Here is a 27,529-nt window from a genome sequence, read left to right on the forward strand (position 1 = left end):
ATATAGAAATCACAATGTTTTACCTGCATGTGGCGGATTTGATAAAGCGATGCGCCCATCTCTTCATGTACAATTTGACAAATAATAGGTCTAATATATTGTCCCTCATCCGACTGCCAATGTAAACGTGTCGACAGGCTAACTCTTATGTGTGAACATGTGGTATCGTTTCAGGTGTAGTTTCAATGCGCCGGCTGATCAGGTTGTCTGGCATCGATTGTTTCCCGCCCAATATGAATTATTTAGAAGGCCTAGTGCAACATTTAAAATGTTTTTATTTACAATAAATATTAAAGAGAGTTGTAGTAAATAAAACCATAACTGTCCCATAACTGTTTTTTACAAAGTAAAATGTAAAAGTTATGGTATCAACCCACAAGTCATGCGGTCAAATGATTTGCTGCTGATAAATAGGCATAACAAACTCATCAATACACTATTGTTCAAATTAATTCAACCTCTTCACCCTCCTAATCACTCAGGCCTAATTTAAATGTAATTGTGAAGGTGCACAATTATCTCCCATTCATCACTCAGTCAGGAGAGTTGCATCAGCACCTGGCTGGGTACCAACTTCCTACAGCACATTGTCTTGGTGGATTCAGTTTGTCACTCAGTGAGGAGAGTTGCATCAGCACCTGGCTGGGTACCAACTTCCTACAGCACATTGTCTTGGTGGATTCAGTTTGTCACTCAGTCAGGAGAGTTGCATCAGCACCTGGCTGGGTACCAACTTCCTACAGCACATTGTCTTGGCGGATTCAGTTTGTCACTCAGTCAGGAGAGTTGCATCAGCACCTGGCTGGGTACCAACTTCCTACAGCACATTGTCTTGGCGGATTCAGTTTTAAAAAGGAAAAAGGCTCTAAATACTTTTGTTTGAGATTTCAAAATTCTGACAAATGAACAGTAACATACAAACATTCTGGAAAAGTCAGGGAAGGAGGAGGACAGATTTTTGATGGTCAGATTTTTTAATTTACAAAATCAAACAAACAGGGAGGCGGGCAGGCAGGAAGAGGGACAGACGGGCGGACAGGCAGGAAGAGGGACAGACGGGCGGACAGGCAGGAAGAGGGACAGACGGGCGGGCAGGCATACAGACACGTAGAAATAAGGGTACAGTATAGTTCCCTGGAGTACAAAAATATCAAATGTACATTCAGAGATATGCAATGTATTGTCAAATACTTTGAATATACTACATGCCTAGGAACTAACTTGGTTAAGGCCACAGTCCTGAAAATGAACGAATTCAACAACTGTCTCTGTCACTAACAAATACAGTCATGGGTGGTAATGCTACAGTTCACTAGAAAAGTCAAGACACACTGGGAAATGATTTAGGACACATGGCTTAGTGGGGGCAAGGCTTTCACATGACCCCGGAGTGGGAGATGTACTGTGCTACAGACAAGCCTCATTTATGAGGCACTGAAGGAGGCAATAACATGGTGCATTTGTTACCAAGTGGGAAGTGGCAATTTATTACATAACACTGGGAAAAATCCACTTGAAAAGGCCCTCTAACTGGTAATTACTAAACTCATCATCCTGAGCTCCCACTTCTACCACATGGTGACCTCTGACTGGTAATTACTAAACTCATCATCCTGAGCTCCCACTTCTACCACATGGTGACCTCTGACTGGTAATTACTAAACTCATCATCCTGAGCTCCCACTTCTACCACATGGTGACCTCTGACTGGTAATTACTAAACTCATCATCCTGAGCTCCCACTTCTACCACATGGTGACCTCTAACTGGTAATTACTAAACTCATCATCCTGAGCTCCCACTTCTACCACATGGTGACCTCTAACTGGTAATTACTAAACTCATCATCCTGAGCTCCCACTTCTACCACATGGTGACCTCTAACTGGTAATTACTAAACTCATCATCCTGAGCTCCCACTTCTACCACATGGTGACCTCTGACTGGTAATTACTAAACTCATCATCCTGAGCTCCCACTTCTACCACATGGTGACCTCTGACTGGTAATTACTAAACTCATCATCCTGAGCTCCCACTTCTACCACATGGTGACCTCTAACTGGTAATTACTAAACTCATCATCCTGAGCTCCCACTTCTACCACATGGTGACCTCTAACTGGTAATTACTAAACTCATCATCCTGAGCTCCCACTTCTACCACATGGTGACCTCTAACTGGTAATTACTAAACTCATCATCCTGAGCTCCCACTTCTACCACATGGTGACCTCTGACTGGTAATTACTAAACTCATCATCCTGAGCTACCACTTCTACCACATGGTGACCTCTAACTGGTAATTACTAAACTCATCATCCTGAGCTCCCACTTCTACCACATGGTGACCTCTAACTGGTAATTACTAAACTCATCATCCTGAGCTCCCACTTCTACCACATGGTGACCTCTAACTGGTAATTACTAAACTCATCATCCTGAGCTCCCACTTCTACCACATGGTGACCTCTAACTGGTAATTACTAAACTCATCATCCTGAGCTCCCACTTCTACCACATGGTGACCTCTAACTGGTAATTACTAAACTCATCATCCTGAGCTCCCACTTCTACCACATGGTGACCTCTGACTGGTAATTACTAAACTCATCATCCTGAGCTCCCACTTCTACCACATGGTGACCTCTAACTGGTAATTACTAAACTCATCATCCTGAGCTCCCACTTCTACCACATGGTGACCTCTGACTGGTAATTACTAAACTCATCATCCTGAGCTCCCACTTCTACCACATGGTGACCTCTAACTGGTAATTACTAAACTCATCATCCTGAGCTCCCACTTCTACCACATGGTGACCTCTAACTGGTAATTACTAAACTCATCATCCTGAGCTCCCACTTCTACCACATGGTGACCTCTAACTGGTAATTACTAAACTCATCATCCTGAGCTCCCACTTCTACCACATGGTGACCTCTGACTGGTAATTACTAAACTCATCATCCTGAGCTCCCACTTCTACCACATGGTGACCTCTAACTGGTAATTACTAAACTCATCATCCTGAGCTCCCACTTCTACCACATGGTGACCTCTAACTGGTAATTACTAAACTCATCATCCTGAGCTCCCACTTCTACCACATGGTGACCTCTGACTGGTAATTACTAAACTCATCATCCTGAGCTCCCACTTCTACCACATGGTGACCTCTAACTGGTAATTACTAAACTCATCATCCTGAGCTCCCACTTATACCACATGGTGACCTCTAACTGGTAATTACTAAACTCATCATCCTGAGCTCCCACTTCTACCACATGGTGACCTCTAACTGGTAATTACTAAACTCATCATCCTGAGCTCCCACTTCTACCACATGGTGACCTCTGACTGGTAATTACTAAACTCATCATCCTGAGCTCCCACTTCTACCACATGGTGACCTCTAACTGGTAATTACTAAACTCATCATCCTGAGCTCCCACTTCTACCACATGGTGACCTCTAACTGGTAATTACTAAACTCATCATCCTGAGCTCCCACTTCTACCACATGGTGACCTCTGACTGGTAATTACTAAACTCATCATCCTGAGCTCCCACTTCTACCACATGGTGACCTCTAACTGGTAATTACTAAACTCATCATCCTGAGCTCCCACTTCTACCACATGGTGACCTCTAACTGGTAATTACTAAACTCATCATCCTGAGCTCCCACTTCTACCACATGGTGACCTCTAACTGGTAATTACTAAACTCATCATCCTGAGCTCCCACTTCTACCACATGGTGACCTCTAACTGGTAATTACTAAACTCATCATCCTGAGCTCCCACTTCTACCACATGGTGACCTCTAACTGGTAATTACTAAACTCATCATCCTGAGCTCCCACTTCTACCACATGGTGACCTCTGACTGGTAATTACTAAACTCATCATCCTGAGCTCCCACTTCTACCACATGGTGACCTCTAACTGGTAATTACTAAACTCATCATCCTGAGCTCCCACTTCTACCACATGGTGACCTCTGACTGGTAATTACTAAACTCATCATCCTGAGCTCCCACTTCTACCACATGGTGACCTCTAACTGGTAATTACTAAACTCATCATCCTGAGCTCCCACTTCTACCACATGGTGACCTCTAACTGGTAATTACTAAACTCATCATCCTGAGCTCCCACTTCTACCACATGGTGACCTCTAACTGGTAATTACTAAACTCATCATCCTGAGCTCCCACTTCTACCACATGGTGACCTCTGACTGGTAATTACTAAACTCATCATCCTGAGCTCCCACTTCTACCACATGGTGACCTCTAACTGGTAATTACTAAACTCATCATCCTGAGCTCCCACTTCTACCACATGGTGACCTCTAACTGGTAATTACTAAACTCATCATCCTGAGCTCCCACTTCTACCACATGGTGACCTCTGACTGGTAATTACTAAACTCATCATCCTGAGCTCCCACTTCTACCACATGGTGACCTCTAACTGGTAATTACTAAACTCATCATCCTGAGCTCCCACTTCTACCACATGGTGACCTCTGACGTCACCTACTAAGAAAATGTTTTTTATAAAAGGCATTTTTGGCAGTTAAATGCAACAAAACATTATTTATAAAAATCTGTTTTTGAACTCTATAATTTGTTTACAAGCATGATAGCTGTACTTTTAGTTTATGGTTGACGCAGTTGTTGGCCATTAGCCAATCGCCGTTTATCAATAAGATGAAATGACATGAAAGCATCCAAATAGGATTTAAGACAACTGGTCAATTCCCACCTCCCACATGGTTACAAACGCAGCATCAGAGTGAAAACTTGAGACCCAACATAACAATCCTTTCACAACATACAATCCCGGGAACATTGTGAACGCTGAACATTGTAATGGCATTTTATTTTTCCGCTGTACCGGAAAAATTGAACCGTCACCCCAAAACATAGCGAACAGTGGGTTTGGTGAACCGTTACACCCCTACTTACAAGGAACAAATGGCTTTGTCACTGTTCTAGTACTATATAAACTCAGCAAAAAAATAAATGTCCCTCTTTCAAGACCCTGTCTTTCAAAGATAATTCGTAAAATCCAAATAACTTCACAGATCTTCATTGTTAAAGGTTTAAACACTTTCCCATGCTTGTTCAATGAACCATAAACAACTAATGAACATGCACCTATGGAATGGTCGCTAAGACACTAACCGCTTACAGACGGTAGGCAAATAAGGTCACATATTCATCATCTGTTATTTCTATACTGCTGATTGAGTCTTCAGGGTCATATCCAACTATGCCTTTGTCAAGACGGCCATATTTAGGTGCAGATCTGGCTGTAGTGAGGCATTTGTCCTTCAATGCATTACATTTCTCTAAACTGCTCTCACTTTCACTTTCTGTTCCTGGCACATACTCATCTTCTGTTATTTCAATGCTGCTGGTTGAGTCTTCAGAATCATATCCAAGCATTTGTTTGAGCTGAAATCATCAAATCAAATCAGAATTGATACATTTGTTTTACTGAATAGATTGTCTGATCACTGAAAACCTGACCTGTTTCACTCCAACATATCAACTCTTACATACTAAACCAATAGCTGTACAATCATGTCCTGATGATTTGTAATCATTCCATTACCTATTTTGTAGGCTAATGCTCAGTACACACCCACAATCCCATGGGGCAGAAAGAGCCAAAGAACCCTTTTAGGTTCTAGATAGCCGTGTATAAAAATGACATCCACAGATGTTGTCCTGACTAAGGGGAGGGTAGCAATCTGTTGTTCTGCCCCTGAACAAGGCAGTTAACCCACTGTTCAGGAGCTGACTAAGGGGAGGGTAGCAATCTGTTGTTCTGCCCCTGAACAAGGCAGTTAACCCACTGTTCAGGAGCTGACTAAGGGGAGGGTAGCAATCTGTTGTTCTGCCCCTGAACAAGGCAGTTAACCCACTGTTCAGGAGCTGACTAAGGGGAGGGTAGCAATCTGTTGTTCTGCCCCTGAACAAGGCAGTTAACCCACTGTTCAGGAGCTGACTAAGGGGAGGGTAGCAATCTGTTGTTCTGCCCCTGAACAAGGCAGTTAACCCACTGTTCAGGAGCTGACTAAGGGGAGGGTAGCTGACTATTGTTCTGCCCCTGAACAAGGCAGTTAACCCACTGTTCAGGAGCTGACTAAGGGGAGGGTAGCAATCTGTTGTTCTGCCCCTGAACAAGGCAGTTAACCCACTGTTCAGGAGCTGACTAAGGGGAGGGTAGCAATCTGTTGTTCTGCCCCCTGAACAAGGCAGTTAACCCACTGTTCAGGAGCTGACTAAGGGGAGGGTAGCAATCTGTTGTTCTGCCCCTGAACAAGGCAGTTAACCCACTGTTCAGGAGCTGACTAAGGGGAGGGTAGCAATCTGTTGTTCTGCCCCTGAACAAGGCAGTTAACCCACTGTTCAGGAGCTGACTAAGGGGAGGGTAGCAATCTGTTGTTCTGCCCCTGAACAAGGCATTAACCCACTGTTCAGGAGCTGACTAAGGGGAGGCTAGCAATCTGTTGTTCTGCCCCTGAACAAGGCAGTTAACCCACTGTTCAGGAGCTGACTAAGGGGAGGGTAGCAATCTGTTGTTCTGCCCCTGAACAAGGCAGTTAACCCACTGTTCAGGAGCTGACTAAGGGGAGGGTAGCAATCTGTTGTTCTGCCCCTGAACAAGGCAGTTAACCCACTGTTCAGGAGCTGACTAAGGGGAGGGTAGCAATCTGTTGTTCTGCCCCTGAACAAGGCATTAACCCACTGTTCAGGAGCTGACTAAGGGGAGGGTAGCAATCTGTTGTTCTGCCCCTGAACAAGGCAGTTAACCCACTGTTCAGGAGCTGACTAAGGGGAGGGTAGCAATCTGTTGTTCTGCCCCTGAACAAGGCAGTTAACCCACTGTTCAGGAGCTGACTAAGGGGAGGGTCGCTGACTGATGGATATTCAGCATGAATCATATCCAATGGGGTGGGGGCAGGCAAAAGTGTTTACAAAACATGAGTCTTATTTACAATAAAGAGGACTCCAAAATTACACAATATATTACTTAAATACATTTCAATTGGGCATAAAATAAATTAGAAACTACCAAAAAAAACTACAAATGTATCCAACAAGTTTGTAGAGTCACAAGCTTGATGTAGCCATTGATAGTAATAAGGGATACATACTAAGTAAGGGTAGGCCTAATGCTCTCAAGAGAGTTTGAGAGTTTAGGGAGGAGATCATTGCATTTCTCTGCAATTGCCGCCACAACAAACCCAACACATACTAGTGTAAATGCTTGATGAGGAGTTTGTAGCTGAGGTTTGTTTATTGAGTGGCATCAATCACTTGGACTTAATTTGGGACTACAGAGGGATAAAACAGTTATTGACATGATTGACTGCTTTTCTTTTTTCCTCTGATATGAGTCCCCCAAAAACCTTTTCCCTACAGTCGGTAACTATAGAAGGCTAGGCTGGACAATACAGTAGGTAACTATAGAAGGCTAGGCTGGACAATGGAAAAGGTCAAGGAAGAAAAATGGCAAGCAAACGTTGGCTAAGCTGGGGAGGCAGGTAGCCTAGTGGTTAGAGCGTTGGACTAGTAACCGAAAGGTTGCAAGATTGAATCCCCGAGCTGACAAGGTAAAAATCTGTCGTTCTGCCCCCTGAACAAGGCAATTAACCCACTGTTCCTAGGCCGTCATTGAAAATAAGAATTTGTTCTTAACTGACTTGACGAGTTAAATAAAAGTTTAAAAAGTTGTTTTAAATACAAATAAGCTGGAGCACTAGCGCCAGCCCATAGCAAATGAATGGAATCAAACACTCGCAAAGCCCGTTTTGACTGGAGTGAAGCTTGGAGATCAATTTCACCTAAATGGCACCAAAAAAATGTATCCCTTTTTATTTTACCACTACAATCTGTTCTTAGGACGAAACTGAAAAATAACAACCCGTGTAGAAAGTAAACAGCTGCACCTCGATGGTGCCAGGTGTGCTTATGTCTGCATAACGAGGAAGAAAGAAAAAAATGGCTATTTCTGGCTAGCGGTCAATGATATACACATTGTAACTTTGCAACAAGATTTGATGATTTTAGTCTCCCCACAAAGGTGATGCAGTTTGCTAGGGACCCTTTCTATACTGATGCGGGGGGAGACGTGTCTGCAAAAGCTGACTTATTTTATTTAGTATATATTTTCTTAACTCTATTTCTTGAACTGCATTGTTGGTTAAGGGCTTGTAAGTAAGCACCTGTTTTATTCGGCGCATGTGACAAATAAAACTTGATGTTGATTCGCACGGGACTAGTACTTTCAGGAGACCAAAAAACATTAGGTTATTCTGGTTGGAATTAAAAATGACTGACATGGCAGATTTAGACAGGACAAAAATTACATATATGTTGTTTTGTGCTCGGGCACATAATTACATTACCCGACCTCTCCCCGTAAATCAACTTGTCGTCCTTAGCAGACACAAAAATACAAACATTAGGAGTTATTGTATTGTGCTAGTCAATTATTACGTAGAACAATCATTTTTTGGAGACCCTGTCCTGCTATCAGCCTGTGATGTGTGTGTTGTAAAGTGCCTTGCTGATGGGCACAACGGCAGTAGGTAGTATACGGTGATATTGAAGCCCGGTGGGTTACCGGTGTATCCCTGTGTACTACCTACTGCTGTTTTGCCTTTGAGCAAGGGACTTCACCCCTAAGTGCTCTGCTCTGCCACAGCCCCTGTTCTGCTCCCAGCCTGTGACCAACAGGCAAAATAGTCACAGACATCTCTGCACTAAGAGACTGTTTTTGTAGAAACTGACAAACCCCTGGATGCTGAAACATAATCAACATTTTTAAAACACTGAAAAATCCCCTCAAATCAAAAAACGTGATCTAATGCATTGTATACATCTGGGGACCTACTGTATAAGAAAGCACACAGGAAATGCCTGGTGTAGCGTTTAGTTTTGAACATCCTATTCTGGTCAGATGCAGGACTGAACTTTTCAGGAGAAGAGCAATACCCTCATGAGTTGGGCTACTAAATGAGCCCACAAGAGCCTAACTACTGAGTTCTTATTGCTAATGTTTTTATTTCATATATTTGAATGTATTGTATATTTAGTTAACTTTTGATGTATGTAACAAGTGCACTGTATTCCAGTGCAATTGATGTTAGACTATAAATGTGTATTTGTGAAAGTGAAATAGTAAATAGTAAAAAAATTAACTCATATTGATCTATGACTTTAGTAAAGTTCTTACCAGGTTTTGGGCTGGATGACAATTCAGTTTTGATGACCTGAATTAAGTGAACCAAGACAACAATTAGACATCAATTACATCTTAGTAGTTAAGAGACACTGTCTGCATCACATCATATTGCATGACAGGGTAGTGAATTGCTCATCCTCCCGGCTCTTCCAAGATGGGTGGTAATTTCATCTAGCATCTTAAAAAAAAAAAAGTTCCTCACCTGTGTTCTCCATGGCCAGTCTGAATCACCGTAACTATAAGTCAACTCTTCGCCAGCTGCAATATCTCGAGTCGCGAAGAGGCACAAGTGTGGCTCATCGTTTGCTTGTATGGCCTTCATTTTGAGATTGAGTCTTTAGTGATCATCATTAACGAGTCTCCCAAGGGAGGAGTCTTCTTCAGATGCATCAATGCTGCATAGAAACATAACATGTCACAGTTTAATGAAGATATTGCAGCACAGGGTTTCTATTTCAGAAAAGGGGCAGAAAAGTCCCTAACTGTTGTTTAACAAAGGAGTGCAGATGCTCTGATAGCGAACCAGTTGGTTTGAAGACTAATATTGTTCCTTACTGTTTAGGTCAGGGACACGGTCAAATTAGTATCTGGGCCTGAGATAGGCCTACAGTGCATATTGTGCCACCAACCATTTAAATGTCTGTCTCCATTTTAATGTTGTTGCTTTTTTTAGATCTCAAAAGGCATTAATATGTTTATTTTGTTCTCATCAATCCTACTTACCACCATGTTCTTCCTTTCCATTGGAAATCGAAAAGAAACACCTTTGCAGAATCATTGTACTGATCAGCTCGGACCTCGCCCTCCTGTTGTGTAAGCAGTTCACCTCGGTACTCCACAACAAAGTCTCCTTTGGATATGAATTCAGTGGCAAAAACTCCCCGTCCTTAGCAGACACAAAATACAAACATTAGGAGATAGTGCATTGTGCTTGTCAATTATTACAGAGAATAATCACTGTCTGGAGGTCCACTCCGGTCACATGATCACCCCATTCAACTTGCCAAGCTTCTCCAAAAACAACTGTTCTCACAAAATGACCTCACACTGTCTAAAAGTGATCTCACACATATCACTGCCAATCAAAATGAGGTTCAGGTGTGCAGCAGGGGGTTTAGGGAGGGGGATGCGCTGCTCTGTCTTTCAAGAGGCTAGATTCAGTTGTCACTCTGTCTTCTAAACCAATGATTCGTTTTCAAGGTGGAAGGAGATTTCAGATGGAGCATCGTGTGACTGTAGTGGACCTTTAAGAATCCTATGACCATAATACAAAGACATGGCTATTCCTTTAAACCTTTTTTTCCTGGGTGACTGTGCCCATATATCCCAATTCACTGTTTCCCACTAACCTCTAAAATGTACATCTGATTCATCTAATTCATAGCTGTCATATTTAGGACTGTCAGAAATATATTCAATCTTCACCTTACCTTTAAAGATATTGATAAAACGCTGGTAAAGTACTGGTTTATCAATGTTTGATCTGATGTGATGCTCTGCATCCTCCACGGGCCGGAGTCGCCTGGAAGATCTCTCCGTCAGGCCAACTCAAATCTATCCTTAATCTGTGGAATAAAGCAGACATTATAAACTGGGTAGTTTGGGTCCTGGATGTTGATTGGCTGAAACTGTGGTATATTTAAGAAATAAGGCCCCTCGGGGGTTTGTGGTATATGGCCAATATACCAAGGCTAAGGGCTGTAACCAGGCAGGCACTCCGCGTTGCCTCTTACGTAAGAACAGTCCTCAACCTTTCCTTGTGCTTTACTGCTTAACTATACCAAGGCTGTCAGACAATCAACATTCATGGCTTAACCTACAATTTATAAGAGACATAATGTATGTTTGTTAGATGACTACAAAACAAGCACGTTAGAAGCAGTAAAAAATTCCATCTGTGACTTTCCCTCTTCCACTCTGCTATGAGATGCAAGGTGGGGTGCACAACACCTGGTTTCCAGCCAGCCAACTTTAGCTGCTAAACTAACACCATCTAATGTTATCAAACTGCTACCGTCTCAAGTTCATCTATGGGGATCACGTGTCCCATTTAGCTGTCTATGCATGTTACTTATAACCACACTGATAGAATTGACTGAAATAGCCATAAAATATCAGTCTCTTTATCAACAGTTATGTTAACTAATCAAGCTACCCGCCCAAATGTCAACAAAATTGGCTCACTGGTGCATTAGCTAGATAGTGAGCGAACATTAGCACTAGCAACAAACAAGCTAACTAGGCTAACATAGTTCATAAACCAATACAACGATTTATGGTGGTGGAATTGTACTACAGCATGAAAATAACTTTCCATATCATTTCAATTCTTGAAAATATGATATTGCTCACCTTTCTTTTAGGAACAGCGGGGACCTGCAGATGGGCCGCCCCGTGTTAACGGACGAGCTTCTCCAGATGAAAGTGATTTTCCCTCTCTGGCTCTGCGCGGTAAAGTGGAGTGGGGGAGGGCAATCACAACGTGGGGACAGAGATAGTCATATAGGGGACGTGTCACCACAGTGGTGTGTGTGCATCTGTCAAGGCGCTGGAATCCTATACAATCGACATGACTGATGTCATCCCAATCATGGAAGCCAACAAAGCTATGACATGGACCAAAGTAGCAAAGTAGCACCTTCACTGGGTTTACAATCTAACACAAGGTTAAGCCGCCTGTCTTGTGGTGACACGTACTGAGCTGTAAACCACCTACAAAGATAGAATACCATTCTTCTAAACTCTATGCTCGAGGTGAGGTTTCTCATTGGTAGCTGTGACATGGTGTAGAACCGCTGATGTGCTATTGTCTACTTCTTCACTGTTGTTTGGTCTCCTGTTGAACATCCAGGCCCTCTTTCTGCAACCACTTTTAACGCTCGACTGAGAACCAGGCTGATTGTAGGACATGTCGACCGATCTCTTCTTAATATTGTCCACAGTCACAGGTTTCTGATGTGGGCCAGTGGACGGTCTATGTGATCTAGGCATGCTGCGGCTTTGTGAAGCAAACCTGTTTTCATATCTGCCAATCTTTGCTGATGTGACGCTGCTACCAAGACCACCATTGCGGCCGCTGCTACAGGAGACTTCGGGACACAACCTTTGAGCATTAAGGCCTGTATTGGGTTCTTTGCTTCGCCTACGGTTGACAGAACTATGGGTCATGTCTCTGCTGCCGCTGGTGGTGTGAGCTCGGCTGTGGTCCCTGGGAGACTGGGCCCCGACGCTGTCCCTTGGGGGGTGGGACCGACTGCTGCCCCTGGTGGGCTGGGGCCGGCTGCTGACATTGTCATGATGTCCTTGTCTCTCACCAGTCTTGCGTTTTGTTTTGGCAGGTTGTCCTTTACAGGGTTGCAGTATCCATTCCGGAGGTATACAGCGTTTCACCTTTGCTGTAGTAGGTCATGACAAACGTTTTGTGGCCGTTTGTTGTACCGAGTTGGCGGTCCATTGTAACCCTTGGTCTTCGGTGACAGTCCTATGTCATGACTACCTTGTTGTAACCTGTTTTTGTCAGACCTACGTCTTAAGTCAAAGGGTTGGGGGTGTCTAGGGTACACAGGTACATTGTGTGGAACCAGAAGGTCGTGTTGATATGTGTTGTGGTCCTCTGTGTCATACAGCCTGTCATTAGAGGCTCTTTCATGCCACCTTCTCTGCTGTATGTTGCGCAAGGGAGAGGGTGTAGATTCCCTCAACTGTGTATATTCCTCAACTCTTAGGCCCATATTGGGATGCTGGTAGTACCATTCGCCTCTGTTATTGTATGTTGAATAAACGTCATGTGACATTCTATCTTTTGTTTCTAATTCTTGTTGTTTTGTAAAGTACTTCACACCATGTTCATGGTTCAGCTGCAAATATACACTGAATTTTCCACTGTCTGTGTAACTAATCTTATATATGTAGCTGAGGCTCCTCCTAAAAGCTTCAAGGCCGTTTGAAGTAATCACCACAATGTGTCATCAGGTAGACGATATGTATCTTTCCTGTTTCACTGCTTAGGTGTCAACCTGAGGTGACCTAGTTTCAATGTCTCACTGTGGGTTGTGTATCCAACCACTGCTGTTTCTACGGGCTTCCGATACGTCCAACCACTGCTGAATTGTCCATTCCGATGTTATGCACATAACCTCGAATCGTCCAATAACTCCTGAGTCGCCCAACCGCTGTTCATCTAACATTGCTCATACAATCCAAACAGAGCTGACACCTCCGGCCGCAGCTGGGTCTTCCACCCGCTGTTATGCAGATGAAACTCACACTTTCCAAGTACAGATGACTCACCCAACTAATGTTATCTCCATGGGGCTCCAACACCCAGAACAAGGTAGATCGTCCAACCACTGTTATGTATATGATCTCCAACACCCAGAACAAGTGCCACCCAAACACGATCTGGTGTAAACAAGGTAACCTTATCTATAAGGCATGTTTGTTCATCCAGCACATTTTTGCTGTGAACAGATACAATAAAGGCTGGAAAGTGTCTACCGGTTAGACATTTAAATGATGGTGAGTGATAATGATGACTCTACAAATAAATGGTCACAGGTCTATTAAAACAGTATCAAGATATCAGGTAAGTGCAGTAATTACGCCATAATCCAGGCCACTGAGTAACTGAAACAACCAGGAATAACACAATTTATTTGTTGGCAGGTAAAATATTTGGATGTTGTTACTGGTACAAAGTGTAATTACAAAAAGGCTGTACTTCATTATAATGGGGCGGCAGGGTAGCCTAGTGGTTAGAGCGTTGGACTAGTAACCGAAAGGTTGCAAGTTCAAATCCCCGATCTGACAAGGTACAAATCTGTCGTTCTGCCCCTGAACAGGCAGTTAACCCACTGTTCCTAGGCCGTCATTGAAAATAAGAATTTGTTCTTAACTGACTTGCCTAGTTTAATAAAGGTAAAATAAAATAAATAAATAATGAAAGTTGTACTCTACTTAGCCCGTTTGTGTGTGTGTTTGTGTGTGTAGAAACATGCACATTGTTGTCACTCGGGTTTATTGACCAGTTTATCACAAAACAAAGCAGTGGTACATATCACCAAGCTATAGCTCAATAGAGACATTTTGCAATGGCACATTTATAGACCTAACACTGTTCAGTGTAGTAAACACAGTTCATCATTGACTACATATCCTAGGGACATTTATAGACCTAATACTGTTCAGTGTAGTAAACACAGTTCATCATTGACTACATATCCTAGGGACATTTATAGACCTAATACTGTTCAGTGTAGTAAACACAGTTCATCATTGACTACATATCCTAGGGACATTTATAGACCTGATACTGTTCAGTGTAGTAAACACAGTTCATCATTGACTACATATCCTAGGGACATTTATAGACCTAATACTGTTCAGTGTAGTAAACACAGTTCATCATTGACTACATATCCTAGGGACATTTATAGACCTAACACTGTTCAGTGTAGTAAACACAGTTCATCATTGACTACATATCCTAGGGACATTTATAGACCTAATACTGTTCAGTGTAGTAAACACAGTTCATCATTGACTACATATCCTAGGGACATTTATAGACCTAATACTGTTCAGTGTAGTAAACACAGTTCATCATTGACTACATATCCTAGGGACATTTATAGACCTAATACTGTTCAGTGTAGTAAACACAGTTCATCATTGACTACATATCCTAGGGACATTTATAGACCTAATACTGTTCAGTATAGTAAACACAGTTCATCATTGACTACATATCCTAGGGACATTTATAGACCTAATACTGTTCAGTGTAGTAAACACAGTTCATCATTGACTACATATCCTAGGGACATTTATAGACCTAATACTGTTCAGTATAGTAAACACAGTTCATCATTGACTACATATCCTAGGGACATTTATAGACCTAATACTGTTCAGTGTAGTAAACACAGTTCATCATTGACTCCATATCCTAGGGACATTTATAGACCTAATACTGTTCAGTGTAGTAAACACAGTTCATCATTGACTACATATCCTAGGGACATTTATAGACCTAATACTGTTCAGTGTAGTAAACACAGTTCATCATTGACTACATATCCTAGGGACATTTATAGACCTGATACTGTTCAGTGTAGTAAAAACAGTTCATCATTGACTACATATCCTAGGGACATTTATAGACCTAATACTGTTCAGTGTAGTAAACACAGTTCATCATTGACTACATATCCTAGGGACATTTATAGACCTGATACTGTTCAGTGTAGTAAAAACAGTTCATCATTGACTACATATCCTAGGGACATTTATAGACCTAATACTGTTCAGTGTAGTAAACACAGTTCATCATTGACTACATATCCTAGGGACATTTATAGACCTAATACTGTTCAGTGTAGTAAACACAGTTTATCATTAACTACATATCCTAGGGACATTTATAGACCTAATACTGTTCAGTGTAGTAAACACAGTTCATCATTGACTACATATCCTAGGGACATTTATAGACCTGATACTGTTCAGTGTAGTAAAAACAGTTCATCATTGACTACATATCCTAGGGACATTTATAGACCTAATACTGTTCAGTGTAGTAAACACAGTTCATCATTGACTACATATCCTAGGGACATTTATAGACCTGATACTGTTCAGTGTAGTAAAAACAGTTCATCATTGACTACATATCCTAGGGACATTTATAGACCTAATACTGTTCAGTGTAGTAAACACAGTTCATCATTGACTACATATCCTAGGGACATTTATAGACCTAATACTGTTCAGTGTAGTAAACACAGTTTATCATTAACTACATATCCTAGGGACATTTATAGACCTAATACTGTTCAGTGTAGTAAACACAGTTCATCATTGACTACATATCCTAGGGACTGAGGCCTATGTACGTTTTCAACTGGTCTGCCAGGCTGTTTTGGTTCATTTCCCTCAGTGTTTTGTAAATGGTATCCAGGTAACTGGTCATGTTGAACATGTTCCTTCAGCACTTTTTGCAGGTCAGTTGGTGTTTCTGATAAGCTCCGCCGTGCTGCTTGGTAGTTTCAATGTCCATATGAATCTTTTCAACTGTCCTCTGTCAAGGTCGCAAAGTATATTCAACACCTTCTCTGTCACCTTGCTGTTTATTGATAACCTTGCCGCGTGTAGCGAAGGCCACAGGTTGTAGCTGACTTGAGGTGTGAGTACAGTCACTGTCTTTGACTGGCTTCACCAGGTCATTGCGACCGATTTTCTTGAGCAGGGTGTTCAACCCTGCCCGTGCTGCAGCTCCGTAATGCCATAACATCTGCTAACCCGGTTCTATCTGTCACATATTGCAGGTCCACTGATGCGGTGTCGATGCGTGATCTCTATCTCGCTCATAACAAACTTCATCTTCTCAATATCATCACGGGTTATATTGTCCCAAAAAATGGAGACTATTTCCTTAGGTGACATAACATTACCATTACCTACTGAGGATGATCCAGGGTAATTTTCCCATGTTGCCATCAAGCTATTACTAGTAATACCTCCCTTACTTCCGGCAGTGTCAATCAGGGCCCGGCCCTTGTCATGAGTACCTCCTATAGACTGGATACTGTCCAACTCTCCATTGTTTAGCATCCTTTGTGCAAAGAGAACATCTGCAATATGGTCCAACATCTTCATCTTGGCAGCATCTATGTAGCTGAGTCTTTTCTTGTAAAGGACATTCATGGTATCGGCTCTTCGGTATGTGACACAGGAACAGCTTGTTGAAATATACAACTGCACGTTGGCTCTGCTAGACCTCTGCTTATGACCAACTTTAGTGTTCTGTGTTTTAGATAAACATCATGACCAACTTTAATCTTTACTGTTTTAGAGAAACATCATGACCAACTGTAGTGTTAGAGAAACATCATGACCAACTCTGTGTTTTAGAGAAACATCATGACCAACTTTAGTCTTTACTGTTTTAGAGAAACATCATGACCAACTTTAGTGTTCTGTGTTTCAGAGAAACATCCTGACCAAGTTCTGACCTTGAAGCAGTTCAGACTTTCTACCCTCCCTCTCTCTCTTTCCCTCTGTTCTAACTCTCTCCCTTCCCTCTCTCTCTCTTTCCCTCTGTTCTGACTCTCTCCATTCCCTCTCTCTCTTTCCCTGTCATTCCCTCTCTTTTTCCCTCTGTTCTGACTCTCTCCCCTCCCTCTCTCTCTTTCCCTCTGTTTGGACTCTCCCCCCTCTGTTCTGACCCTCTACCCTCCATCTCTCTCTTTCCCTCTGTTCTGACTCTCCCCCCTCCCTCTCTCTCTCTTCCCTCTGTTCTGACTCCCTCCCTCTCTTTCTCTTTCCCTCTGTTCTGACTCTCTACCCTCCCTCTCTCTCTCTTCCCCTCTGTTCTGACCCTCTACCCTCCATCTCTCTCTCTTTCCCTCTGTTCTGACTCTCTACCCCCCCTCTCTCTCTCTCTTTCCCTCTGTTCTGACTCTCTACCCTCCCTCTCCATCTCTTTCCCTCTGTTCTGACTCTCTACCCTCCCTCTCTCTCTTTTTCCCTCTGTTCTGACTCTCTCCCCTCCCTCTCTCTCTTTCCCTCTGTTCTGACTCTCTACCCTCCCTCTCTCTCTTTCCCTCTGTTCTGACTCTCTACCCTCCCTCTCTCTCTCTTTCCCTCTGTTCTGACTCTACCCCCCCCCTCTCTCTCTTCCCCTCTGTTCTGACTCTCTACCCTCCCTCTCTCTCTCTTTCCCTCTGTTCTGACTCTCCCCCCTCCCTCTCTCTCTTTCCCTGTTCTGACTCTCTACCCTCTCTCTCTCTTTCCCTCTGTTCTGACTCTCTCCCCTCCCTCTCTCTCTTTCCCTCTGTTCTGACTCTCTCCCCCCCCTCTCTCTTTCCCTGTTCTGACTCTCTACCCTCCCTCTCTCTCTTTCCCTCTGTTCTGACTCTCTTCCCTCCCCCTCTCTCTCTTTCCCTCTGTTCTGACTCTCTACCCTCCCTCTCTCTCTTACCTCTGTTCTGACTCTCTACCCTCCCTCTCTCTCTTTCCCTCTGTTCTGACTCTCTACCCTCCCTCTCTTTCTCTTTCCCTCTGTTCTGACTCTCTACCCTCTCTCTCTCCCCCTCAGGGCTCCAGATCCTCTATCAGTTCTGACTCTCTACCCTCCCAGTATAGTATACACAGACTGGACAACAGGACAATGATCCTAAGCCCAGACTTGAACCCGATCGAACATCTCTGGAGACACCTGAAAAAAGCAGTGCAGCAACACTCCCCATCCAACCTGACAGCTTGAGAGGATCTGCAGAGAAGAATGGGAGAAACTCCCCAAATACAGGTGTGCCAAGCTTGTAGCGTCATACCCAAGAAGACTCAAGGCTGTAATCGCTGCCAAAGGTGCTTCAACGAAGTACTGAGTAAAGGGTCTGAATACTTATGTAAATGTGATATCTACGTTTTTTTTAAATAAAAATGTGCACACATAAAATAAACAGTTTTTGCTTTGTAATTATAGGTTATTGTGTGTAGATTGATGAGGGGAAAAAAACAGTGTAATCCATTTTAGAATAAGGCTGTAACGTGACAAAATGTGTAAAAAGTCAAGTGGTCTGAATACTTTCTGAATGCACTGTATATCAGTATATTAGACTCTCTCTCTCTCTGCAGTGATGTTGTTTTCATCACTTCCATCAAGTGGTGATTGTCCAAACTGCACCCCTGTTAAGATATAAAAAGTGAGAGATGCAGAGAGAGAGAGAGAGAAGACCACAGAGAGAGAGAGAGCAGAGAGAAGAGAGCAGAGAAAAGAGAGAGCAGACAGCAGAGCGAGGGCAGAGAGAGCAGAGAGTGCGAGCAGAGAGCAGGCTGAGAGAGCAGAGAGAGAGAGCGAGCAGAAAGCAAAGAGAGAGTGAGAGAGCAGAGGGAAAAGAGAGAGAGCAGAGAGAGAGAAAGCAGAGAGGTCAGAGAGCGAGCAGAAAAAAAGAGAGCAGAGAGAGCAGAGGGAGAGATAGAACAGAGAGAGAGCAGAGAGAGAGAGCAGAGCAAGAAGAGTAGAGAAAAGAGAGAGAGCAGAGAACATATAGAGAGAGCAGAGTGAGAGAGAAGAGAGGGAGAGAGAGCAGGGTGAGAGAGATCAGAGGGAGAGAGCTGAGAGCAGAGAGAGCTGAGCGAGCAGAGCACAGAGAGAACATAGAGAGAGAGAGCAGAGAGAGAGCAGAGAGTAGGCTGAGAGAGCAGAGAGAGAGAGCAGGCTGAGAAAGCAAAGAGAGAGTGAGAGAGCATAGAGTGAGAGCAGAGAGACAGCAGAGAAAAGAGAGAGCAGAAGAGCAGAGGGAGAGAGAGAGCAGAGAGAGAGAGAGCAGGCTGAGAGAGCAGAGAGAGAGAGCAGGCTGAGAAAGCAAAGATAGAGCAGAGAGAAGAGAGAGGGCAGAGAGAACAGAGCAGAAAGAGCAGAGGGAGAGAGAGCAGAGAACAGAGAGAAGAGAGAGCAGAGAGAGAGAAAAGAGAGGGCAGAGAGAGCAGAGGAGAGGAGAGAGAGCAGAGATAGACAGCAGAGAGAGCAGAGAGACAGCAGAGAGAGAGAGCAGAGTGTTAGAGAACAGAAGGCAGAGAGAGAGCAGAGAGAACAGAGAGTGCTGAGAGAGAAGAGAGAGCGAGAGCAGACAGAGAGAAAGCAGAGCATAGAGAAAAGAGAGAGCAGAGACTGAGATAGCAGGGAGAGCAGAGAGCAGAGAAGAGAGAGCAGAGAGAGCAGAGCAGAGAGAAAGAGCACAGAGAGCAGAAGGCAGAGAGAGCTGAGCGAGCTGAGCACAGAGAGAGCATAGAGAGAGAGCAGAGAGAGAGAGAGGGGAGAGGGCAGAGTGAGAGAGAGAGCAGAGAGCAGGCTGAGAAAGCAGGCTGAGAGAGCAAAGAGAGTGAGAAAGCAAAGAGAGAGTGAGAGAGAAGAGGGCAAAGAGAGCAGAGGGAGAGAGAGAGCAGAGAACATTGAGCAGAGAGAGAGAGAGCAGGCTGAGAAAGCAAAGAGAGAGTGAGAGAGCATAGAGTGAGAGCAGAGAAAAGAGAGAGCAGAGGGAGAGAGAGCAGAGAGAGAGAGCAGGCTGAGAGAGCGGAGAGTGAGAGCAGAGAGAGCGCAGGCTGAGAAAGCAAAGAGAGAGCAGAGAGAAGAGAGAAAGCAGAGAGAACAGAGCAGAAAGAGCAGAGGGAGAGAGAGCAGAGAACAGAGAGAAGAGAAAGCAGAGAGAGAGAAAAGAGAGAGCAGAGAGAAAGAGCAGAGAGGACAGAGCAGAGAAGAGAGAGAGCAGAGATAGACAGCAGAGAGAGCAGAGAGCGAGAGCAGAGAGAGAGAGCAGAGAGAGCAGAGCAGAGCAGAGCATAGAGAGCATAGAGAAAAGTGAGAGCAGAGAGAGAGAGAGCAGAGAGAGATAGCAGGGAGAGCAGAGCAGAGAGAGAGAGAGAGCAGAGGGAGAGACAGAGAGCAGATAGAAAAAGCAGAGAGAGAGCAGAGGGCAGAGGGAGAGTAGAGAGAGAGAACAGAGAGGGCAGAGAGAGAGAGAGCAGAGAGAGTGCTGAGAGAGCAATAGAGAGCAGAAAGAAAGCAGAGAAAAGAGAGAACAGCAGAGCAGACAGAGAGCAGGCTGAGAGAGAAGAGAGAGCAGAGAGCGAGAGAGAGCAGGGAGGGAGAGAGCAGAGAGAGAGAGCAGAGAGTGAGAGATAGAGAAGAGAGAGAGAAGAGAGAGGGCAGAGAGAAGAGAGAAGCAATAGAGAGCAGAGAGAGCGGAGCAGAGAGCAGGCTGAGAAATAAAAGAGAGAGTGAGAGCAGAGAGAGAGAGCAGAGAGAGAGAGAGAGCAGAGAAAAGAGAGAGCAGAGAGAACAGAGCAGAGAACAGAGAGAGAACTCTGTTGCTATAGTAACCCTGCATTACACACTCTGTTGTACAATTTGTTTAATTCAATTCCACATATTTAATTGTTTTGTATTTCATTTCATATTAGTTTCATGTTTCAACCAGTCGCAGGTTAACGTCAACCTGACAGAGGAAACGTAACATCAATAACCAAACTGTTTTCACAATTAACATGCTTTTCTTGTTTCAAGTATGTTTTATTATGAAAAGTACAATATATCCTTGTATACTTGTACAACTATGGAGCGTATGTCCATATATAATTATACAATTTGTTATTCAACATAAAAGACAACAAATGATCACATTGGTATTTTAACGGTGTTATTGTCACAATTATAGGAAGACACGCATGTGTGTGTGTGTGTGTCCAGTGAGTGTCCAGTGAGTGTGTGTCCAGTGTGAGTGTGTGTGTGTGTCCAGTGTGTGTGTATCTGTCCAGTGTGTCTGTTCAGTGTGAGTGTGTGTGTCCAGTGTGAGTGTGTGTGTGTCCGTGTGTCCAGTGTGTGTGTGTGTGTCCAGTGTGTGTGTGTGTGTCCAGTGTGAGTGTGTGTCCAGTGTGTGTGTATCTGTCCAGTGTGTGTGTGTGTGTGTGTGTGTGTGTCCAGTGTGAGTGTGTGTCCAGTGTTTGTGTGTGTCCAGTGTGTGTGTGTGTGTCCAGTGTGTGTGTATCTGTCCAGTGTGTGTGTGTCCAGTGTGTGTGTGTGTGTGTGTCCAGTGTTTGTGTGTGTCCAGTGTGTGTGTGTGTGTGTGTGTCCAGTGTGTGTGTGTGTGTGTCCAGTGTGTGTGTGTGTGTCCAGTGTGTGTGTGTGTGTGTGTGTATGTCCAGTGTGAGTGTGTCCAGTGTGTGTGTTATTATTTACAGGGACACTGAGGAGTTGTAATCAACCCAAATCCCTGGATAGAGGGGCTCAGTGAATGTGGAGGTGAATGTGATCAGGTGGGTCAGTGTGTCAGAGGAGGCTCTATAGAAGGACAGAGTGCCGGCTGGCCAGTCCAGATACACTCCTACTCTGTGGGAGCTAGAGGAGGGGACGTCTATGGGAGTCCGATTATTATTGTGCCAGGCATAGTAACGGTTGTCAGAGCAGAACAGACTCCAGGACTTGTCATTGTATCCAAGACAACAGTCATCACCCCCTCCTCTCCTGCTGATTCCTTTATATGTCACTCCTATAAAAGCCCCTCCCCCACTCCACTCTACCTCCCAGTAACAGCGCCCAGTCAGACCCTCTCTACACAGCACCTGTCCCCAGTCCTCAAATCTCTCTGGGTGATCAGGATACGGCTGCTCCTCTCTCCTACATGTCACCTTTCTGTTCTCCTCAGACAGAGAGAGGAGTCTGTTTACTGTGTTTAGGTCCAGTGTGAGATCACAGACATCTGATGGATGAAACCAGACACAATATTAGAAATCATCATCATTCACATTAGAATGTTAACTCACTTTTCACTAATTCATTTAATGTAGATGTTTCTAGGTATCAAAAGGAGAAGTTAAGGTAACTTGAGACTTGTTGAATGATCATATGTTATACTGTATGGTAATATAAAACACACTTATTCACATTAATTACATACACACACACACACACACACACACACACACACACACACACACACACACACACACACACACACACACACACACACACACACACACACATTTTTAACGTAACACGAAAGTGACACACACACAGACACACACATTGTAAATTCAACTCTTTGTAAACGTTGGTGTCCCTGATTTCTGCTTCTGTAGAACTACAGCTGATATTTAATATGACCAAGTAAGTAATGATGGTGGTCTTTGACTTTGACTTAACTTGAATTAAGACTTATTCTTAGTCATATTCTTCACAGCAGTCAACACTCACATTTTCTAAGCCCAGGTTTCATTGTGTTCTCTCCACCATGTTCCACACTGTAGCGGTAAGCAGAAGAACAGACAGTCATTGAGGGATACACCTGAACTCACTCACACACACACACACACACACACACACACACACACACACACACACACACACACACACACACACACACACACACACACACACACACACACACACACACACACACACACACACACACACACACACACACACACACACACACACACACACACACACTGTCCAGTGTGTGTGTCTCCAGTATGTGTGTGTGTGTCCAGTTGTGTGTGTGTGTCCAGTGTGTGTGTGTGCGTGGTGTGTTTCCACACACACACACACACACACACACACACACACACACACACACACACACACACACACACACACACACACACTGGACACACACACACAGTCAGCATATAACTTTGTTCAAGTGTTGGTCAGAATGTTTGTCTTAACTAGCCTGATAAGTCAAACATGTCTGATATGAACATTGACATAAACCCTCTACATACTTGAGTTTCTCCAGTCTGCAGTGTGGATCCTCCAGTCCAGCAGAGAGCAGTCTGACTCCTGAGTCTCCTGGGTGATTGTAGCTCAGGTCCAGCTCTCTCAGGTGTGAGGGGTTTGACTCCAGAGCTGAGACCAGAGAAGCACAGCCTTCCTCTGTGACTAGACAGCCTGACAGCCTGCAAAGAGTCAAATCACATTAAAATCACACTGAAATTCTTTGGTGGTGAAAATAGTGGAAGTATATATTTTTTAACATATTCAGATATATCAGTGTCTTGAAACCTGCCATATCTATTCATCAATTAATGTATCAATATTAGAAATGACAAATTATCAAAGTATTGCCTGCAGATAGAAACATGTATAGTACAAATATTTGAGTAGACTGACCAGACCAGTTTAAAAAGCAGTATCAGTCAAAAGACAGACAGTGAGGTATCAGATTTAGATTGTATTGAGTATACAGTCCACACCATATTAATTTTGACAGTGAAGCTAACATTTTAAATGTGGCTCTATACTCCAACATTTTGGATTTCAGATCAAGTGTTTCATATGAGGTGACAGTATATAATGTCACCTTTTATTTGAGGATATTTTAATACATATATGTTTCACCATTTAGAAATGAAAGCACTTTATGTATCTAGTCCCCCCATACTTTGATAATTTGAAGTCGTAAATATTCTGATCAATTAACTTATAGTGTATTAAAGTATTCAAAAGTGTAGTATTTGGTTCCAAACTCATTGGTTGCATTTGCAGTTTGTTTTGGTTGTGTTTTGGGTTGTGTTTTGGTTGTGTTTTGGTTGTGTTTTGGGTTGTGTTTGGCCCAATAGTAACTGAACTGTGGATGATGACTGGAGTAATTTTCCGTCTAAGGGAGTAGATAACACGTTTCTAAACAATACTAAATTAATCCTGATTATGCCTTGATTAATACAAATCATAAATAAATCATGAATAATAACACTAAGAGTTGGTTTAAACAGATCTGAATCAGGAAACTAAGAGTTGGTTTAAACAGATCTGAATCAGGAAACTAAGAGTTGGTTTGAACAGATCTGAATCAGGACACTAAGAGTTGGTTTAAACAGATCTGAATCAGGAAACTAAGAGTTGGTTTGAACAGATCTGAATCAGGACACTAAGAGTTGGTTTAAACAGATCTGAATCAGGAAACTAAGAGTTGGTTTAAACAGATCTGAATCAGGAAACTAAGAGTTGGTTTAAACAGATCTGAATCAGGACACTAAGAGTTGGTTTAAACAGATCTTAATCAGGACACTAAGAGTTGGTTATAACAGATCTGAATCAGGACACTAAGAGTTGGTTTGAACAGATCTGAATCAGGACATTAAGAGTTGGTTTGAACAGATCTGAATCAGGACACTAAGAGTTGGTTTAATCAGATCTGAATCAGGAAACTAAGAGATGGTTTGAACAGATCTGAATCAGGAAACTAAGAGATGGTTTAAACAGATCTGAATCAGGAAACTAAGAGTTGGTTTAAACAGATCTGAATCAGGAAACTAAGAGTTGGTTTAAACAGATCTGAATCAGGAAACTAAGAGTTTATTGAGCTTTTTGGCCATCAAGGGAAACTCTATGTCTGACGCAAACCCAACACCTCTCATCACCCCGAGAACACCATCCCCACAGTGAAGCATGGTGGTGGCAGCATCATGCTGTGGGGATGTTTTTCATCGGCAGGGACTGGGAAACTGGTTAGAATTGAAGGAATGATGGATGGCGCTAAATACAGGGAAATTCTTGAGGGAAACCTGTTTCAGACTTCCAGAGATTTTGAGACTGCTAAAGCAACACTCGAGTGGTTAAACAAACTCTTAGTTTCCTGATTCAGATCTGTTCAAACCAACTCTTAGTTTCCTGATTCAGATCTGTTTAAACCAACTCTTAGTTTCCTTATTCAGATCTGTTTAAACCAACTCTTAGTTTCCTGATTCAGATCAGAGATTAACTGCTTACACAACAGGAGGGTGAGGTCCGAGCTGATCAGTACAATGATTCTGAAAAGGTGTTTCTTTTCGATGTTCCAATGGAAAGGAAGAACATGGTGGTAAGTAGGATTGATGAGAACAAAAAACATATTACTGCCTTTTGAGATCTTAAAAAAGCAACAACATTCAAATGGAGACAGACATTTTAATGGTTGGTGGCACAATATGCACTGTAGGCCTATCAGAGGCCCAGATCCTAATTTGACCTTGTCCGTGACCTAAACAGTGAGGAAGAATAATAGTCTTCAGACCAACTGCTATCAGAGCATCTGCACTCCTTTTTTAAACAACGCCTTAGGGACTTTTCTGCCCCTTTTCTGAAATAGAAACCCTGTGCTGTAAATATCTTCATTAAACACAGGAGAGGAACTCTCTTTATTAAGATGCTAGATGAAATAACCCCCCATCTTCATTAAACACAGGAGAGGAACTCTCTTTATTAAGATGCTAGATGAAATTACCACCCATCTTCATTAAACACAGGTGAGGAACTCTCTTTATTAAGATGCTAGATGAAATTACCACCCATCTTCATTAAACACAGGAGAGGAACTCTCTTTATTAAGATGCTAGATGAAATTACCACCCATCTTCATTAAACACAGGTGAGGAACTCTCTTTATTAAGATGCTAGATGAAATAACCCCCCATCTTCATTAAACACAGGTGAGGAACTCTCTTTATTAAGATGCTAGATGAAATTACCACCCATCTTCATTAAACACAGGAGAGGAACTCTCTTTATTAAGATGCTAGATGAAATTACCACCCATCTTCATTAAACACAGGTGAGGAACTCTCTTTATTAAGATGCTAGATGAAATAACCCCCCATCTTCATTAAACACAGGTGAGGAACTCTCTTTATTAAGATGCTAGATGAAATTACCACCCATCTTCATTAAACACAGGAGAGGAACTCTCTTTATTAAGATGCTAGATGAAATTACCACCCATCTTCATTAAACACAGGTGAGGAACTCTCTTTATTAAGATGCTAGATGAAATAACCCCCCATCTTCATTAAACACAGGTGAGGAACTCTCTTTATTAAGATGCTAGATGAAGTTACCACCCATCTTGGAAGAGCCGGGAGGATGAGCAATTCACTACCCTGTCATGCAATATGTTGTAATGCAGACAGTGTCTCTTTACTACCAAGATGTAATTGATGTCTAATTGTTGTCTTGGTTCACTTATTTCAGGTCATCAAAACTGAATTGTCGTCCAGCCCAAAACCTGGTAAGAACTTTACTAAAGATCAATATGAGTTTCTATCTTCACATTTACTATTTCACTTTAACAAATACACATTTATAGTCTAACATCAATTGCACTGGAATGCAGTGCAGTTGTTACATACATCAAAAGTTAACTAAATATACAATACATTCAAATATATGAAATAAAAACCTTAGCAATAAGAACTCAGTAGTTAGGCTCTTGTGGGCTCATTTAGTAGCTCAACTCATGAGGGATTTGCTCTTCTCCTGAAAAGTTCAGTCCTGCATCTGACCAGAATAGGATGTTCAAAACTAAACGTTACACCGATGCCATTTCCTGTGTGCTTTCTTACACAGTAGGTCCCCAGATGTATACAATGCATTAGATCACATTTTTGGCCAAAACCTGAGTTGATTTGAGGGGATTTTTCAGTCTTTTAAAAATGTTGATTTATGTGTCAGTATCCAGGGGTGTGTCAGTTTCTACAAACACAGTCTCTTAGTGCAGAGATGTCTGACTGTCCTGCCTGTTGGTCACAGACTGGGAGCATCCAGGGGTGTGTCAGTTTCTACAAAAACAGTCTCTTACTGCAGAGATGTCTGACTGTCCTGCCTGTTGGTCACAGACTGGGAGCATCCAGGGCTGTGGCAGAGCAGAGCACCTGGAGCACTTAGGGGGGGAAGTGCCTTGCTCAAAGGCAAAACAGCAGTAGGTAGTACACAGGGATACACCGGTA

General features: G+C 43.0%; 1 protein-coding gene and 1 long non-coding RNA gene across 3 annotated transcripts in view; both read right to left on the minus strand.

The window, feature by feature from the left end:
- The window catches only part of LOC139543437 (stonustoxin subunit alpha-like), a 190,386-nt gene extending 165,200 nt beyond the window's left edge, over positions 1 to 25,186 (minus strand). Inside the window, exons 1-3 of the mRNA XM_071353582.1 lie at positions 25,167 to 25,186; positions 23,552 to 23,725; positions 23,022 to 23,068 (exon numbers count right to left, since the gene is read on the minus strand). Of these exons, the coding sequence (XP_071209683.1) occupies positions 23,022 to 23,068; positions 23,552 to 23,725; positions 25,167 to 25,186 (241 nt within the window). The remainder of the gene's footprint in view (positions 1 to 23,021; positions 23,069 to 23,551; positions 23,726 to 25,166) is intronic.
- Positions 9,262 to 11,837, minus strand: LOC139569205 (uncharacterized). Of its 2 annotated transcripts, XR_011673903.1 has the most exons (5): positions 11,624 to 11,837; positions 10,702 to 10,836; positions 9,995 to 10,157; positions 9,474 to 9,666; positions 9,262 to 9,299 (listed from the first exon to the last, which is right to left on the minus strand). It is a non-coding gene; the product is annotated as an uncharacterized lncRNA (long non-coding RNA). The 2 variants fall into 2 exon arrangements; XR_011673902.1 differs by lacking the exon at positions 9,262 to 9,299 and having other exon boundaries at positions 9,318 to 9,666.
- Positions 25,187 to 27,529: the final 2,343 nt, after the last annotated feature.

The sequence above is a fragment of the Salvelinus alpinus genome, chromosome 1 (assembly GCF_045679555.1).
Source record: "Salvelinus alpinus chromosome 1, SLU_Salpinus.1, whole genome shotgun sequence".
NCBI lineage: Eukaryota > Metazoa > Chordata > Actinopteri > Salmoniformes > Salmonidae > Salvelinus > Salvelinus alpinus.